Consider the following 14,726-nt stretch of genomic DNA (forward strand, 5'->3'; position numbering starts at 1 on the left):
CTAAGTGAACAGAATAATGCAGAAAGAGAGAGAGGGAGATAATGATAGAAAAATAGACAGATAGATAGAAACAAGACAAAGAAAGAAGAAATACACTTCACTTCTCTCTCTCTCTCTCACTCTCTCTCTCTCTCTCTCTCTCTCTCTCTCTCTCTCTCTNTCTCTCTCTTCTCTCTCTCTCTCTCTCTCTCTCTCTATATAAAACTCTCTCTCGCTCTCTCTCTCTCTTCTCTCCTTATCTCTGTTGCTCCTTTTTTAATGTTCAACCCTTATGCTCTCTTCTTCTCTCTATTTCTGTCTCCCCATCTTCTTCTCTCTCGCTCTCTCATCTCTTTTCTTCAATCTCTCATACTCGCTTTTTTCTCTTCCCCCTTTCTCTTTGTTCAATATCTAATCATCTCTTTTTTTCTCCACTTTTCTATCTCTCGTACTCTCTGTCGACCTTGTCATTCTGCACATCTCCTCTTTTTTCTTTGTCTCTCCCCTTTTTCTTTATGAATCATGCTCTTTTTTTCGGTTGCTCGGTTGCTTTCTCTTTCTTTTTTCCGTGTTTTTCAATCTCTCATACTCTCTCTCTCTCTCTCTTTCTATATGTCAATCTCTCTCTCTCTCTGTCTCTCTCTTTGTCTCTCTCTCTCTCTCTCTCTCTCTCTCTCTCTCACTTACTCACCCTCTCTCGCATTTTTCTTAATTTTCATTTTCTTCCCGTTTCTCTTGCTGCAACTCTTATACTCTCTTTCAATCTCTCCCTCTTCTTCTTTCTCGCTCTCACACCCCTTTTCCTCAATCCTCCACTTTTTGTCGGTCTTTGCCAATCTGTGTATCTCTCCTTTTTCTCTATAACTTATACTCCCTTTTTTAATTGCTTTTTCTTTCTTGGTCTTTTTTGCGTATTCTCTCTCTTTCTTTCTTTTTACTCTCTTTCTCACCCAATCTCTCGATATATCAATCACTTCCTATCTCTACTTTCGTACTCTGTACCTACCGCTAAATCTTTGTTTCTCTTTTCCCCACTCTTTTTTATAGAATATCAACACTTATTCAAAGCATCATTCAATAAGTCGAAATTGAACAATTTATTCTCAACCAAATAAAGCCAGAATAAGGAATATATAAAAAAGACGACTTTTTCGGGAGATGTCTTTTGACGTCTATTGTTCACGTTCACGGACAGTCGTGTTTATTTTGTTCTCTCGCACCGACGAAACGGTTTTCGTCTCGCGTACGGTCGAAGTTGACTCTTCGACGATATTGTCCTCCGAAGGGGCGACGTCTAGGTATTTCACCTGCTGGGACATCTTCGAATCAAGCTTCTTCAGTTCACCCTGCTCGGGAATCTCCTCGGATTTGGTTTTAGCAGGCGGTACCGGCGACACGCTGCGGCGCATTTCCCGGACGTACGCCTCGTCCCTCTCGTCTGGGTCGGTGAGACCGTCAACACGGAATTTCCAGACGATCGTGTGCCTGTATTCCGCCCCTGGAAGAAGGAATGGGCATGGGAAGCAGCTCTGAAAACCAAGAAACGAAGCACAATTGAAAAATTTTTACAACAAAGAATTCTAGAAGATACAAATTGTAACCAATACTTCATCCTCGGACCAAAACCATCTAGGTCAAAAAGTGAAATTATATATGAAATTAGTCGGTGCCTAATTTTTTGGTAGGTTGTTTTTGTTGATCTTTCGTCCATCATGTTAATAAACTTATCTTATCTTGTATATCTTGGTTCTTATTACAGCCGTATATGGCCAATATGCCCTTTTTTCGTTTTAATTCCCAAGATTATTTATTGACTATTAGTGAGGCAGTAAAACCTCTTACTAATGGACATTTTTGATAAAACTAATTTTGACTACCTTTGATAAGTATCCTCTAAAGAGAGATTTTTATCACGTGAGACGTATATGTAAAAATACTACATGTAGATCTAGAGTGAGATGTACATTTTAAATTTCTAAGATCTTTTCAATTTTTTCTCCTAGTTTTATCTAAAGCTTTAATTTATCAAATTATGTTCTTATACGATGATCCTGGTTCATTGCTGAACTGAGAAACTCAAGAATGGGCTTTTTTAATTTGTCTTGAACCGAGTTCAAAGGATGATCCTGGTTCAATGCTGAACTGAGAAACTCAAGAATGGGCTATTATGTCTTGAACTGAGTTCAAAGGACGATCCTGGTTCAACTTTGAACGGCCATCGAGCGTGTGATAAACTGGGTTCAGATCTAAACGATGCCCGTTTCGTAATAATATGACATTTATGTTCTTAAAGATGTGTTCTCTTAAACTATTGATGGTTCTTTACACGTTTCAATACAAATTGATCAAATTTATTTTGATACATGATTCTATTCGTCGTAATTGTGTTTTTCCAATCAGTAGTAGTATGTCCGGCGATTTGTATGTCTTTTGCGATATACCTCAAATCATTTAATCTCCCATGTGTTTTTATACCCATAAAATCTTGTCATTATTAGACAAAAAGGTTTATAAAAATCATAAATTTTATGCCAAAGGCCTTAATTTTGCATAAATGGATCCAGTAATATCAATTTCTTCATTGAAAGCATTTTCTCTCTAATCTGTACTTCTTTATATATTTATAAGTCTTGGTTCCAAAGAAAGTACTGCTGATGTTCTAAAAGATTTTGCAAATTTTTTTCCTTACAATTAACATAACTTGTTGAAGTTTGAAGAGCGGTCAAGAATGAGGTAGTTTAGAAAAAATACCTTTTTCATTTTTTTGCTAACGCGTTTCGACCTTTATACGAGTCATCTTCAGGGTTAAAGTGTAGTACTATTCTTGTGGTGGAGTAGTACTAGTCTTGTACAAAACTAACATGACACAAGAATAGCCTCACACTTTATTCCCTGAAGATGACGCGAATAAAGGTCGAAACATCGGCAGAGAAATGAAAAAGCGGTTTTTCTAAACTACCTTATTCTAGACCGTCCCTCACGACTTCATCAATTTATGCCAAAGGCGGTACATAACAACACGGCAAGTGTAGTACAACAAACAGTGTCGACAATGAATAACTATGATCACCGTACAAAGAGACAAAATCAGTTTTGCCAACTTGTGACTATTGAACGGTAGTTCCTTACAGAAGGTCCAACGCTCTCTTCTCGGAACTTGGTTCAAATTATGAACGACGTTCCAGTAAACCCGGTTTTAGCTATAATTGGTACAACGGCAACAGATTCTAGGACGATGAACTACAGGTCGACACGTCAGCTCCTTTGTCTTTTGTTTACACCACCCCTAGGAAAAAGTGTTAAATACATAGAAAAATAATTATTCCATGCCAGTGGGTCTGCTATTGTCTTGTAAACGGAAGTGGCCTTAAACAGAGCAGTCCCTTATCAAAAGTTTCAATGTATTTTATTTTTAAAATACACGTTACATTCACAGTGATTTAAAAGTTAAAACACTTTTATAAGTATTACATTTGTAATAATATAACATGTTATGTGGTACAAATATTATTCTGATATATTAAGAGGTTCTGCTTGATAATTATAGCAAAATTTCCCAGAGGTATCACAGTTTGTACTTAATACAATACAATTTCTGAGATTGATCCACACAAACTTCCCAGGCAGCATCTCCCCCGAGACGTAAAACTCAATTCTCAAATACACCAATACTGAATACGCGAGACGATTCGAATTAAGTGGCCAGTATTTGTACTACAGTTTCGAGTGGACGTCTGAGAAAAATCTGTTCAATTTTGTTTTCACACCGTGCATATATTTCGAGAAACTTACGTGCCGTATTGCATCTGGAAGGTTGCCAGTCTGGAAGCACACGCCGCTGTTTTCCTTGTAGACCGCATCCTCCTTTCCGTGGATGTTTTTGAAGTCCTGCGCCAGCTTCAGGGTCAGACACGGTTGATCTGAGTAAATAGTTAAAGAACGGCCACTTTCCTGGTGACGCAAACTGAAAAAGTTTTACATGTAGAAATATGACTAAAATTGAAAATTTAACATTGATTTTAAATCCTCTTGTGTTTAGTGGTCTAATTGACCAAACTAATCATTTCAATTAATTATTCTTTTTATGTAAGGTCTCGGTTGAGAAAAAAAAGTTAGTGACACGAACGGGATTCGAACCCACGACCTTCGTCTCACCCGTCCCACGAACCTAACCATTTGAGCAGAAGACACAATAGCGTAGTACAGTGGTTAGAACAGCGGCGTATTGAGCCGAAGGTCGTGGGTTCGAATCCCGTTCGTGACACTAACTTTTTCATCTCAACTAAGACCTTACATAAAAAGAATAATATATTAAATTGATTTTAATAGTAACCCATCCAAATTTGTCTGATTTTTGGACGTCTATTCTAATTTTTTAAATTCATTTTGCACACAAGATACATGGATTTCTTTAATGTTTTATTACTTTTCCAGGCAGAAAAGAGAGAGAAATAAATAAGCAAACAATTGTAATTGCCAAATAAAGTAAAGGTTAAGTAATTCCTGTCGTACTGGAGAGCGTAACATCAAACTATTCAAAACGTCAAATTGAAATAAAAATTCCATGGGCAAAGCCAGGATTCGATCTCAGAGCCACTAGAGAAACATAAACGAATCAGTCAGCCAAATCCCTCGGCCACCGTAGCGGTCCCAATTTTCAAAAAATTGTCTACATTTCCTTTACAAAATTGAAGATAAGAAAAAATACATCATTTGGACAATTTGCAGAAAAACTAAAATCTTTTATCATTTGTCAGATAGAAAAACTCGAGTATGCAAATTCGTATAATTTCAGAATATTTTACAAGCGTTTTGATGGAAAAAAGTTGTTAACTAACTTTCGAACTTGGCTAAGTTTGAAATGAAGTGCGGTCACAGGTCAATATAAAGAATTGTCGAATAATCTCAAATAAAATAAGATCGCTTTTAATTTAGATGAATCTATATTTTTAATTTCTGAAACAATCAGAAAAATCCTTAATATCCTAAACTTTTTATTATTATATAATATATTAGGACCAACGTAGATAGGCTGAAAGTTGTGTTTGGCAGAAACAATAAAAAACAGATGGTTTTTCTCAACTGTTTCAAATTAAACCTGGACGTTATTTAAAACAATTTTAAGATGGAATTACTGTACTAAGCAACGTTTTTGAGGCCATCGCCTGCAAAGCAGTACGACACTTCATCGGAGAACTCTTCTTCGGAATCGATGACGTCCTTCATCGAAATCATCTCCCTCAAGTCAAAAAACGTGCTTTCCACTTCGTCGACTTCGCCTAAAAATGCCAGTTGTTAAGTGGTTTTCAAGTCGATTTCCTTCAACGCTGTTACCTGTCGGACGTCCGTCCTCTGTCGTCACTACGTAGTATTGTGAGTTTACCTTCAATTCGTGCTCAAGGATAAGAAACTTACCCGTAGTCTGTAGAGGAGAAAAACAAATATAAATATCGGAAGAACAACATTTTTTTATTATTATTGAGGGGCGGTGTGGTTAAACCCCCGTTTGTTTTCTTTCTGGCCGTGGACATAAATCAAAGCCTGTGTTTATAGGAGGCACGAGGAACCGAAGAGAAAAAGTTACATACCTGAACAAACAATGACCATCACGTCAAAACTAGATCTCGAGACAAAATCAAGTTCTTTTCTACTGATGAATACACTACCGTCAGCCTGGATATCCTCGCGGATTTAATTAATACATTTTCACATTAAAAAATTGTATAAATCCATATTCCAAATTTGTTTAGATGAAGTTTTTTCTCTCAAATAAGTAAGGAATGTATTCAATATTATAGTTATTTCAATTAATGCTAATGTTAACGATACGAATTTAGGGTTACTTTTTCAATGTTTTACAGCATCCAAAAGTTACATCCGGCACATCAAACCATTCGTAAATATAAACGAACTTTATGTGCTTGTGTATTGGTAAAACTAAAGTTTCTGCAAATAACTAGCATTTAAAAGTTTTCAGAAATTATATAAATTAAAGAGAGAATAAATGAGTAAATATGAAAGAGTGTGAGTGAATGATGGTGTAGGAAAGAGGGAGAGTGAATGAGGGGGAATGTTAGGAATTGATATAGCAAAATTAGGGCCGAAAGAGAATGAATGACAGAGTGAGAAAAAGATAGTAAGGAAAAAGAGCACAAGAGTAAAGAAAAGAGAGAGAGGGGGAGAGAGGGAGGGAGACAGACAGACAGACAGAGAGACCAGTAGGAGTAAGAGAGGGTGAAAAAATAGAAAGCGTGGGGGAAAAGAGAAAGATGGCAAAAAAGACAGAGAAAACAGTAAGAACGACAAAAGAGAGAGAGAGAGAGAGAGAGAGAGAATGAGGGAGAGAGGGAGCGAGAGTGCATGGGATTGGGAGAGAAGGAGAACGATAGAAATTGGGATAGAAAGTGGGTGAGTGATAAAGAGAGAAATTGTGTGTCTGCTTGAAAAAGAGAAAGAGAGAAAAGAAGGATAGTGAGAAAAAAACAGAACCAGAAAGATAATAACAAAGAGCAAGAGAGAGATAGTAGGAAGAGGGTGAGGGAAAAAGAAAGAGGGGGAATAAAACCAAAATTAATAAAATAATTGAAACGATAAAAAGTAAGAGAGAGAGAAAGAGAGAGAGAGAGAGAGAGAGGAGAAAAGAGAGAAAGGTGACCTAGATATAGTTAGAAGGATGCTAATACAATAATAAAAAAAATATTATTGTATTATAATAGAGTCGACAGACAGATAGACAGACGGACAGACCAGTAGAAGTAAGAGAGGGTGAAAACATAGAAAGCGTGGGGGAAAAGAGAAAGATGGCAAAAAAGACAGAGAAAACAGTAAGAACGACAAAAGAGAGAGAGAGAGAGAGAGAGAGAGAGAGAGAGAGAGTAAGAATGAGGGAGAGAGGGAGTGGGAGTGCATGGGATTGGGAGAGAAGGAGAACGTTAGAAATTGGGATAGAAAGTGGGTGAGTGATAAAGAGAGAAATTGTGTGTTTGCTTGAAAAAGAGAAGGAGAGCAAAAAATGATATCGAGAAAAAAACAGAACCAGAAAGATAATAAGCAAGAGCACATTAGTGTGAGGTTGAAAAAGAGAGGAGGGAGATAAGTAGGATGATGGTGAGAACAAAAAAAAAGAGTGGGAATAAAAGCGAAAATAAATAAAACAATTGGAACGATAAAAAGTAAGAGAGAGAGAGAGAGAGAGAGAGAGAGAGAGAGAGAGAGTGAGAGAGAGAGAGAATTATTACTTATTAATTATCGAGAGTGAAATTCATTACTTTAAAACAGCTAGAAAGAGAGTGGGAAAATTTAGCAATAAAAACAAATAGAGAGTGGAAAAGAGAAAAAGAGGGAGTAAACGTATAACATATAAAACCGTGAAAAATGGAAATAATAATAATAAAACAATAACAAGTGGTGGACATACAGAGTGTGAGTAAGCAGGAGAGAAATAAAGATAGGATAGGTAATAAATAAAAGAGAGATCATGTGTATGAATGTATGTGTCCGCGTGTGTGCGCGCGTGCGTGCTGTATTTGTTTCAGAAAATGTAATTTACTATATGTATTGATAATATTTATTTTTTATGCTTTGAAAAAGTGAAGCTAGTCATTCTTGTATTCAAGTTTCGCTTTTATGGCCCTTAGTATAAAAATATTTTTATTCTATGTTAGATGCACCTTAGATGTTTGAAGAAGAAATACAAATATGAAAAATAAATCAACACAAGTTTTGTGTTATAAAAACAATAACTTTCCGATCATAGGAGCAACTGTACTGCACAAACTGTACAACATACAAACACTTGTGATTAAACTTAAATCAATACAATATAATCAAACCGTCATTCTCAGATACAAAATGATCAAACGTTTATTTGGCAATATGGCTTCACATATTGAAGATTATTGAACGATCATTTAGATTGGAACAGCTACTGTAACTCTAATCACCATTCCCCCGTATAAACATTACAATTGAGATAATTAATACGCTGATCATAGATACAAAATACAATTTACGGGCCAACAAAGCTCACCATAAGCTCCATTGCAGATAATCCTAGCGGTACAATGTTCTCTGTTTTGGCTGATTATGAATTTAACAATAACCGTCATCCTTGAATTTTTTAAATATTCTACGTCAAATTTCATTAAAAATAAGCAATTAAAGTCATCGAACCCTGATAGATGATTCTATGGTCAGGCGAGTCATTCGATGACGAGTCATTCAAACTGAGCGAGAATTGAGTAAATTTGTTTGTTATATCTATTAAAAAAACCGGCGACCGAGGTCAAATCATATAGACCAATATCGCTACTACCGACAGTACCTAAACTCATAGAAAAGTTATTATAAAAACGAATAAAACCCATTGTAGAAAAAAGAAAATCCCTGACAACCAAATTTCATTCCGAACAAGACATTCAACAATAGACCAAATTCGCAGAGTAACGAAATATAAAAATCTCTTGAAGAAAAACAAATTTGTTCTGCTATCTTCCTTGATGTCTCACAAGCTTTTGACAAGGTCTGGCACGAAGGACACATCAGAAAACTAAAAGGGATGCTACCAAAGCAATATGTCTAGGTTATTAGTTCCTACCTAAATGACAGACTGTTTAGAGTCAAACAAGAAGATCAATATTCAAAATTAATTAAATTCACTAATTTCGTGGTCCGCTTGACCAATTAATACATTACAATTAATTAAGGTTTTTAGTTGAGATGACAAAAAGTTAACGGCACGAGCGGGATTCGAACCCACGATCTTCGGCTAGATACGCCGCTGCTTTACTACTTGAGCTATCGTGACCTCGATCCACTCGGACATCAACAACAAAGGAGGGAAAACTTATAAGGTGGAGTTGAGATAGGAAGTTGATGTCCGAGTGGATCGAGGTCACGTGGGTTCGAATCCCGCTCGTGCCATTAACTTTTTTTCATCTCAACTAAAAACCTTAATTAATTGTAATTCAAAATTAAAAACAATAAATGCAGGAGTGCCACAAAGTAGCATATAGGGTCCACTTCTTTAGTTGTTATACACCAGTGATTTTCCGAAAATAGATGAAATAAAAATTGCAAAGTTTGTAGATGACACAGCGGTCTATCACACACTATCACCCATTCAACCAAAATCCTCCAAAATGATTGTAATAAACGTATGGACAAAAAAATGGAAAATCAAGCTAAATCAGCATAAATCAGTTCATCTAATCTTTAATAATCGATGGAACTATTATACCATACGGCGATACAGCTAAATATCTGGGAATGACCTTAGATGCCAGGCTAAGATGGAACGAACACGTGAAGAAAAAAAAGGACAGAAATAGGTTTAAGGTATAGACAACTGTACTGGTTGATAGGACGTCCAACTTTGCTACAAAAAATAAAATATTATTATATAAACAAGTCATAAAGCTTATGTAGACATATGGTATTCAACTATGGGGTTGTACCAAACATAGCAATATCAAAATCATACAAGCACTCCAAAATAAAATCTTACGTAACATGGTCAATACACCTTGGTACGTCTTACATAGGGATCTTAAGATCCCTGAGGTCACGGCGGAAATACAAAGATTTGCCGCCAAAACACCAGGCTCGCCTCAGCCAGCATGAGAATATGGAAGCGACCAAACTCTTACATAACCGAAACACGGTCAGAAGATTAAAAAGAACGAAACCATATGAACTTGTGTAGTTAAAAGTTAATAGTGAATAGTGAAATGTAAATCTTAATGTACCAATGGGTTTATAAGAATGTAAACATTTATTTATTATATAATATGATTTTAAAATTTATGGTTGGTCTGATAAGACCAGTTTTAATAAATAAATTTAATTTTAAAAAATATCTATTAAGTACGTAGTTGGAAAAATAGAAAGAAGCAGGAAAAGTCTTAGAATGAAACTCACGTGTCCGGCAAGGTTAAAATAACACTCGTTCTGGATGTTCACTGGTGTTTTCCGGTTGGTGATCGCCGAATATATTATTATTAGCTGGTTCTGCATTGTGAGTATGAACTTCGCTTTGACGCACAAATCTCCGGGGAAACCTTCGTCCAGGTCGTAGCTTTTGTACGTCATGACGAGGGTGTTGTCCTCGAGCCTGGCGTCCCAGATTTTCTGTACGGGTACGAACGGTTAAGTCGAAATAATTGATCAACGGCTAATCGTCTTACTTTGTCAAGCCCTTGGATCCCGCCGTGGTAAGTGTCCGGGGGCGAGTTCATCGACGTGTAGTACGTCTGGCCTGATATCTTGAACCTCGCACCGGAAATGCGGTTCCCGTAACGACCGATCGTCGCTCCAAGATAAGGGTTACGACTCTTGAGGTAGTCTGAAATCATAAAATTCTCATGTCACAACTACATGGGATTGAAGTAAAGTGAAAAAAATAAAGTTAATTCTTGTCACAAAGGAGAGGTTAACCATAAATGTGTGGCGGAAGGGTCAAACCACTACATTTTTCATACCATTATCAATTAAAAATTAAAAAATCAGTTCAATTTCAGTCTTTCCAGAACCAATTTGCCGAGTGAGTTAAACGGTTTTCTTAAATCGAGAAGATCTCTCCTCAGCAGATGCTATGGACAACATAGCGTCCAGTTGCACAGTAGACCTTGGTATGCCGCGCTCTTCAATCCAAAATGGTTTACAGCAGTTTATGGCCACCTAAATCTCGATCTAAGAGCTTGCTTCCTACCGCATTGCGGAACCGTCTGTTGACATCTTTGATATCTGGTCAACACCAAACGATCTGTATTGTAAGAGTGCGCTGTAAAACATTTCATCAGAAGGCTTCGTGAGAATAGCCTAGTTTCTAGGTGTCCACAACCGGTTCTCCACAACTGCAGAAGCATCGAGTACAAAGGCGACTGTTTGCAAATCACCAACTAGCTTGGACATTTGAAGGATAGGTGGCTTTCCTGTCACAAAGGAGTACCGGTTTGGGTTATGGCGTTTAGATGATCAGGGCAGTGTGTGGAGAAATGTAGAACGCTTTGCTTTATATGGCAAGTGTAGGTTTTAGCCTTTTCAAAGACAGTTATGATGGCCATTTGAATCTCGATCAAAGAGCTTGCTTCTTACTGAATTACGGAACTGTTATTTGACATCTTTGGTGGCTAGTCAACACCAAACGATCTGTATTGTAAGAGTGGGCAGTAAAGCATTTCATCAGAAGGCTTCGTGAGAATAGCCTAGTTTCTAGGTGTCCACTTCAGATTCTCCACGACTGGAGAAGCATCGAGTACAAAAGCGACTGTCCTCTCACAAAGGAGTACCGGTTTGGATTATGGTGTTTAGATGATCGGAACAGTGTGTGGAGAAAACGGGAACGCTTTGCTTTAAATGCCACGTGTAGGTTTTAGCCTTTTTAAAGGTAGGGGTGGAATTAGCCATGCCCGTACCGAACTGATTATCAAGGTAGATGTTTGACTGCACTAAGGTACATTGAGGAATTTCTTCTGAAAGCTGTCGTCCCATTCGCTGCATTTATTGAGGACAACTTCGTTTAATGCGTAGAATGTCTGACCACATGTAGCTCGAATGTCGCCCATTATTGTCGCAGGATTTGAGGATTACCACAATGAACTGCCTTGTTCGTCTGACATGAATTCCACAGAACACTTTTTTCATTGCACATTTTTACACCTAAGGGAGACCCACATAACGGCGGACCAAGGCCATTAAATTAGTTTCTATGGTTTGCAAATTTAGGGGACCTTACGATACGTCCAGAAGAAAGAAAATATTTCCCCTTTTTCCTTGGGCCTCCCCTTTTAATGTATGCCTGATACTAAAAGGGAAACCCAAGGAAAGTAGGAAAATATTTTTCTTATTATTAATTTACCTAATATATTAGGTTTCCCCCCACCGTGTTGATTAACCCTTTCGAATACATTTTCTAATAAAACAAATACAATAAAAACAATATATACAATGTGTGGTGTTTACTGACCGTTAGCCAATGATTATTTGGAGATTGTGAAATGCGGTCTGGTATGACTAGGTTTTAGAAAAACATTTTCTTTATCGTGCCAACGTTTCGATCTTTAATTACATCATCTTCAGGGCCGGAGATTTATAAATATTGTTTATGTTTTACAAATACATGTAGCATGTAGTAAAAAATGAATTTATACAATGCTAGAAATTAGGGGACCGCGGTAACCGAGTGGTTAGCATGAGAGACTCTCACGCCGAGGTCGTGGGTTCGATTCCCACCGTCACCTCTAGCCCTTTTTTTCACGATAACCCCCCCCCCCATTTGAACACACATATAAGAATTGTCACCATGGCTAATATGCATAGATCATAACGAAAAAAAAAAAAAAAACTAGCTCAACAATCCAAAAATATTACGCACAGAACATAAACATGTAGTATCTTTTTAGAAATGGTTTACATCAACAGAGATAAACACAGCATCAATTAGAGAACAGACTCATGTAAACGCAGTCGCAGCTAATATCATCAATCAAATTCAATATCAATAACATACATACATATATCATCATCACATCACACGAAACATATAACATGTAAAACAATCATCACATTCCACACATCAAACATTTGTACATAGTCGAATTTTTCAACAATTTGGCTTTCCTTTCCCTAATTATCCCCGTCTATACAATCCAGAAAGGATTATCAGGCCGAACCTTTACCCAGTGGTCACCCCCTCAAAGAAGCCGACTCTTCTTAGAAAAATGGATTTCGATCCATACTTCGTCCCCACTCCTTCAAAATCCAACATATATAAACATACAACATCAATATCTCACTGGCACTCTCAACCCGACACACAAGAATGACATATCTACACAGAAAATAAACACTTTGAGTGAGTACTCATAAATAATAAATATACATACAAGATATACATGATAGATATATAGATTGAATCTAAAATTTCTACCAATGTATAAATTCATTTTTTCCACATCCTACATGTATTTGTAAAACTTAAACAATGTTTATCAATCCCAGGCCCTGAATATGATCTAATTAAAGATCGAAACGTTGGCACGATAAAGAAAATGTTTTTCTAAAACCTACGTCACACCAGACCGCATCTCACGATCTCCAAATAATATACACAATATTTTTTTTAAAAATGGGAATACGGAGTCACCATCCCAGATTTAAGAGTACAGGGTAGCGCTTAAATCCAACCATGTAACTTAAATATCATTAAAAAACTTATAAATTAGTCAGGTACTTTATTGACTCGACTAACAGGCTTGAGGGCCTCAAAGCTTCTCTTTTCCTAGCTAATTTATTGAGAGGTGAATCGGTGGCCAAGAATGGAGCAAAAGAAGTTTTTAGAGGTTCCCTCGCGTTTTCAAAGAAGTAACGGTTCGAAAATCTATGTTTGACCTCGTCATCGATTCCCAGACGGGACATAGAGGACCGTTAGCTCTATGGAGCCGGTGCAGGTAAGCTTTGAAATTTCCGTGTCTTGTTAGTATTTTGGTGAAACAAAAATTTCGTTCTGTAGAACACTTACGAGACAGGATAAAGAGACTGGTTAGACATCATTCCAACAAGCGTTGAACTTCAAACAGTTCATGTTGAAGATTGGGATTTTATTTCACAAGAACTACTGTCGTTTATTTACTAGATGCCTAGGTGATTTAAGGCTTTACAGAAGACCAGAGAATACGCGTTATTAAGAACACAACCAGGTAATAAATTGTTAGTTATCTATCACTAAATGATTTTCCAGCGTTCTGTGTGAACAATGTCCTACTGTATCTTACCCAAAGGATTTTCAAATCCGAGAACGATATCGTCGTCGATCCCCTTTTTGTCCGGTAGATAAATGGCCGTGATTGTGGCACCGTAGTTGATAAGCTCGACGGACATGAATCCGTTGTCTATGGTGAACTTATCCAGCTGGACCCTTCCTTTTATCGGCAGGACGATCTCCCTTAGCTTCTCTCTCGTGATTTTGACGCTGCCCTCCATGCTGGAGGTCTACACGGACCTGTACCTCGTGAATTTAGAATTTCAATTGAAAATTTGAAAAGGGAATTGGGAAATTTTGCCTTCACATGTGAAACATGTGGAATATTTTTGGAAGATTGCTCTCAAGTCAATCCATGAATTATTGACGTTCTTTTTCTTCATATTGGCCTATTGGACTCTATTTCAAACCTAAAAATAGTCTAAAGATGTCAAGATTAAAAATTCAAAGTTGAATTATAAAACTTGAAAATAAACTCATCAAGAAAACCTCTTAGTGAAGGATTTACTATTTTTTTAAACTGTCTGCTTTTTGAACGTCCACGATTTTTTTTTTAATCCAAATCGAATTTCCTGTGATTTTATTAGATGGATCAAAGCCGAAGGCTTGAAATGGAAGGAAATACGATCGTCGTGAGGTACAACCCGCTTCACCAGTTTCGATGTTTCTTTTATCCACTCCAGACACGCCCGGCATTACTGGTTTTCTGAACACTCCGTTTAGTCGTATAACGTGGCGTTGGTACTTTATTTTTTATATTGGATAAAATGTCAACTGATATAAATAAAATATTGCAGCGATATTATAAACTTACGTTTCAAAAATAATATATTTTTTTATAAATTTCTCTAACTTATCTATGCAAAAAAATGTAGAGACATAGAATTATTATTTTGTTAATGTGTCTCCTTCACTTTCTCTCTTTTTGCTCTCTTTTGTCTGTTATATATAGGTCATCTTTATCATTTCCTTCCCGAAGTTTCTCTGA

At 36.9% G+C, this 14,726-nt stretch overlaps 1 protein-coding gene across 1 annotated transcript; it reads right to left on the reverse strand.

The window, feature by feature from the left end:
* Positions 1-1,052: 1,052 nt before the first annotated feature.
* On the reverse strand, positions 1,053-14,075 carry LOC106664934 (aldose 1-epimerase-like). The gene is made up of 7 exons (XM_014391025.1): positions 13,752-14,075; positions 10,164-10,321; positions 9,898-10,107; positions 5,314-5,401; positions 5,120-5,258; positions 3,772-3,943; positions 1,053-1,508 (listed from the first exon to the last, which is right to left on the reverse strand). Exons 1-7 carry the CDS (start codon positions 13,957-13,959, stop codon positions 1,152-1,154), a joined length of 1,332 nt encoding a protein of 443 aa, XP_014246511.1. The 5' UTR covers positions 13,960-14,075; the 3' UTR covers positions 1,053-1,151.
* Positions 14,076-14,726: the final 651 nt, after the last annotated feature.

This window comes from Cimex lectularius, unplaced genomic scaffold (assembly GCF_000648675.2).
Source record: "Cimex lectularius strain Harlan isolate CLEC.00 unplaced genomic scaffold, Clec_2.1 scaffold52, whole genome shotgun sequence".
Lineage (NCBI taxonomy): Eukaryota > Metazoa > Arthropoda > Insecta > Hemiptera > Cimicidae > Cimex > Cimex lectularius.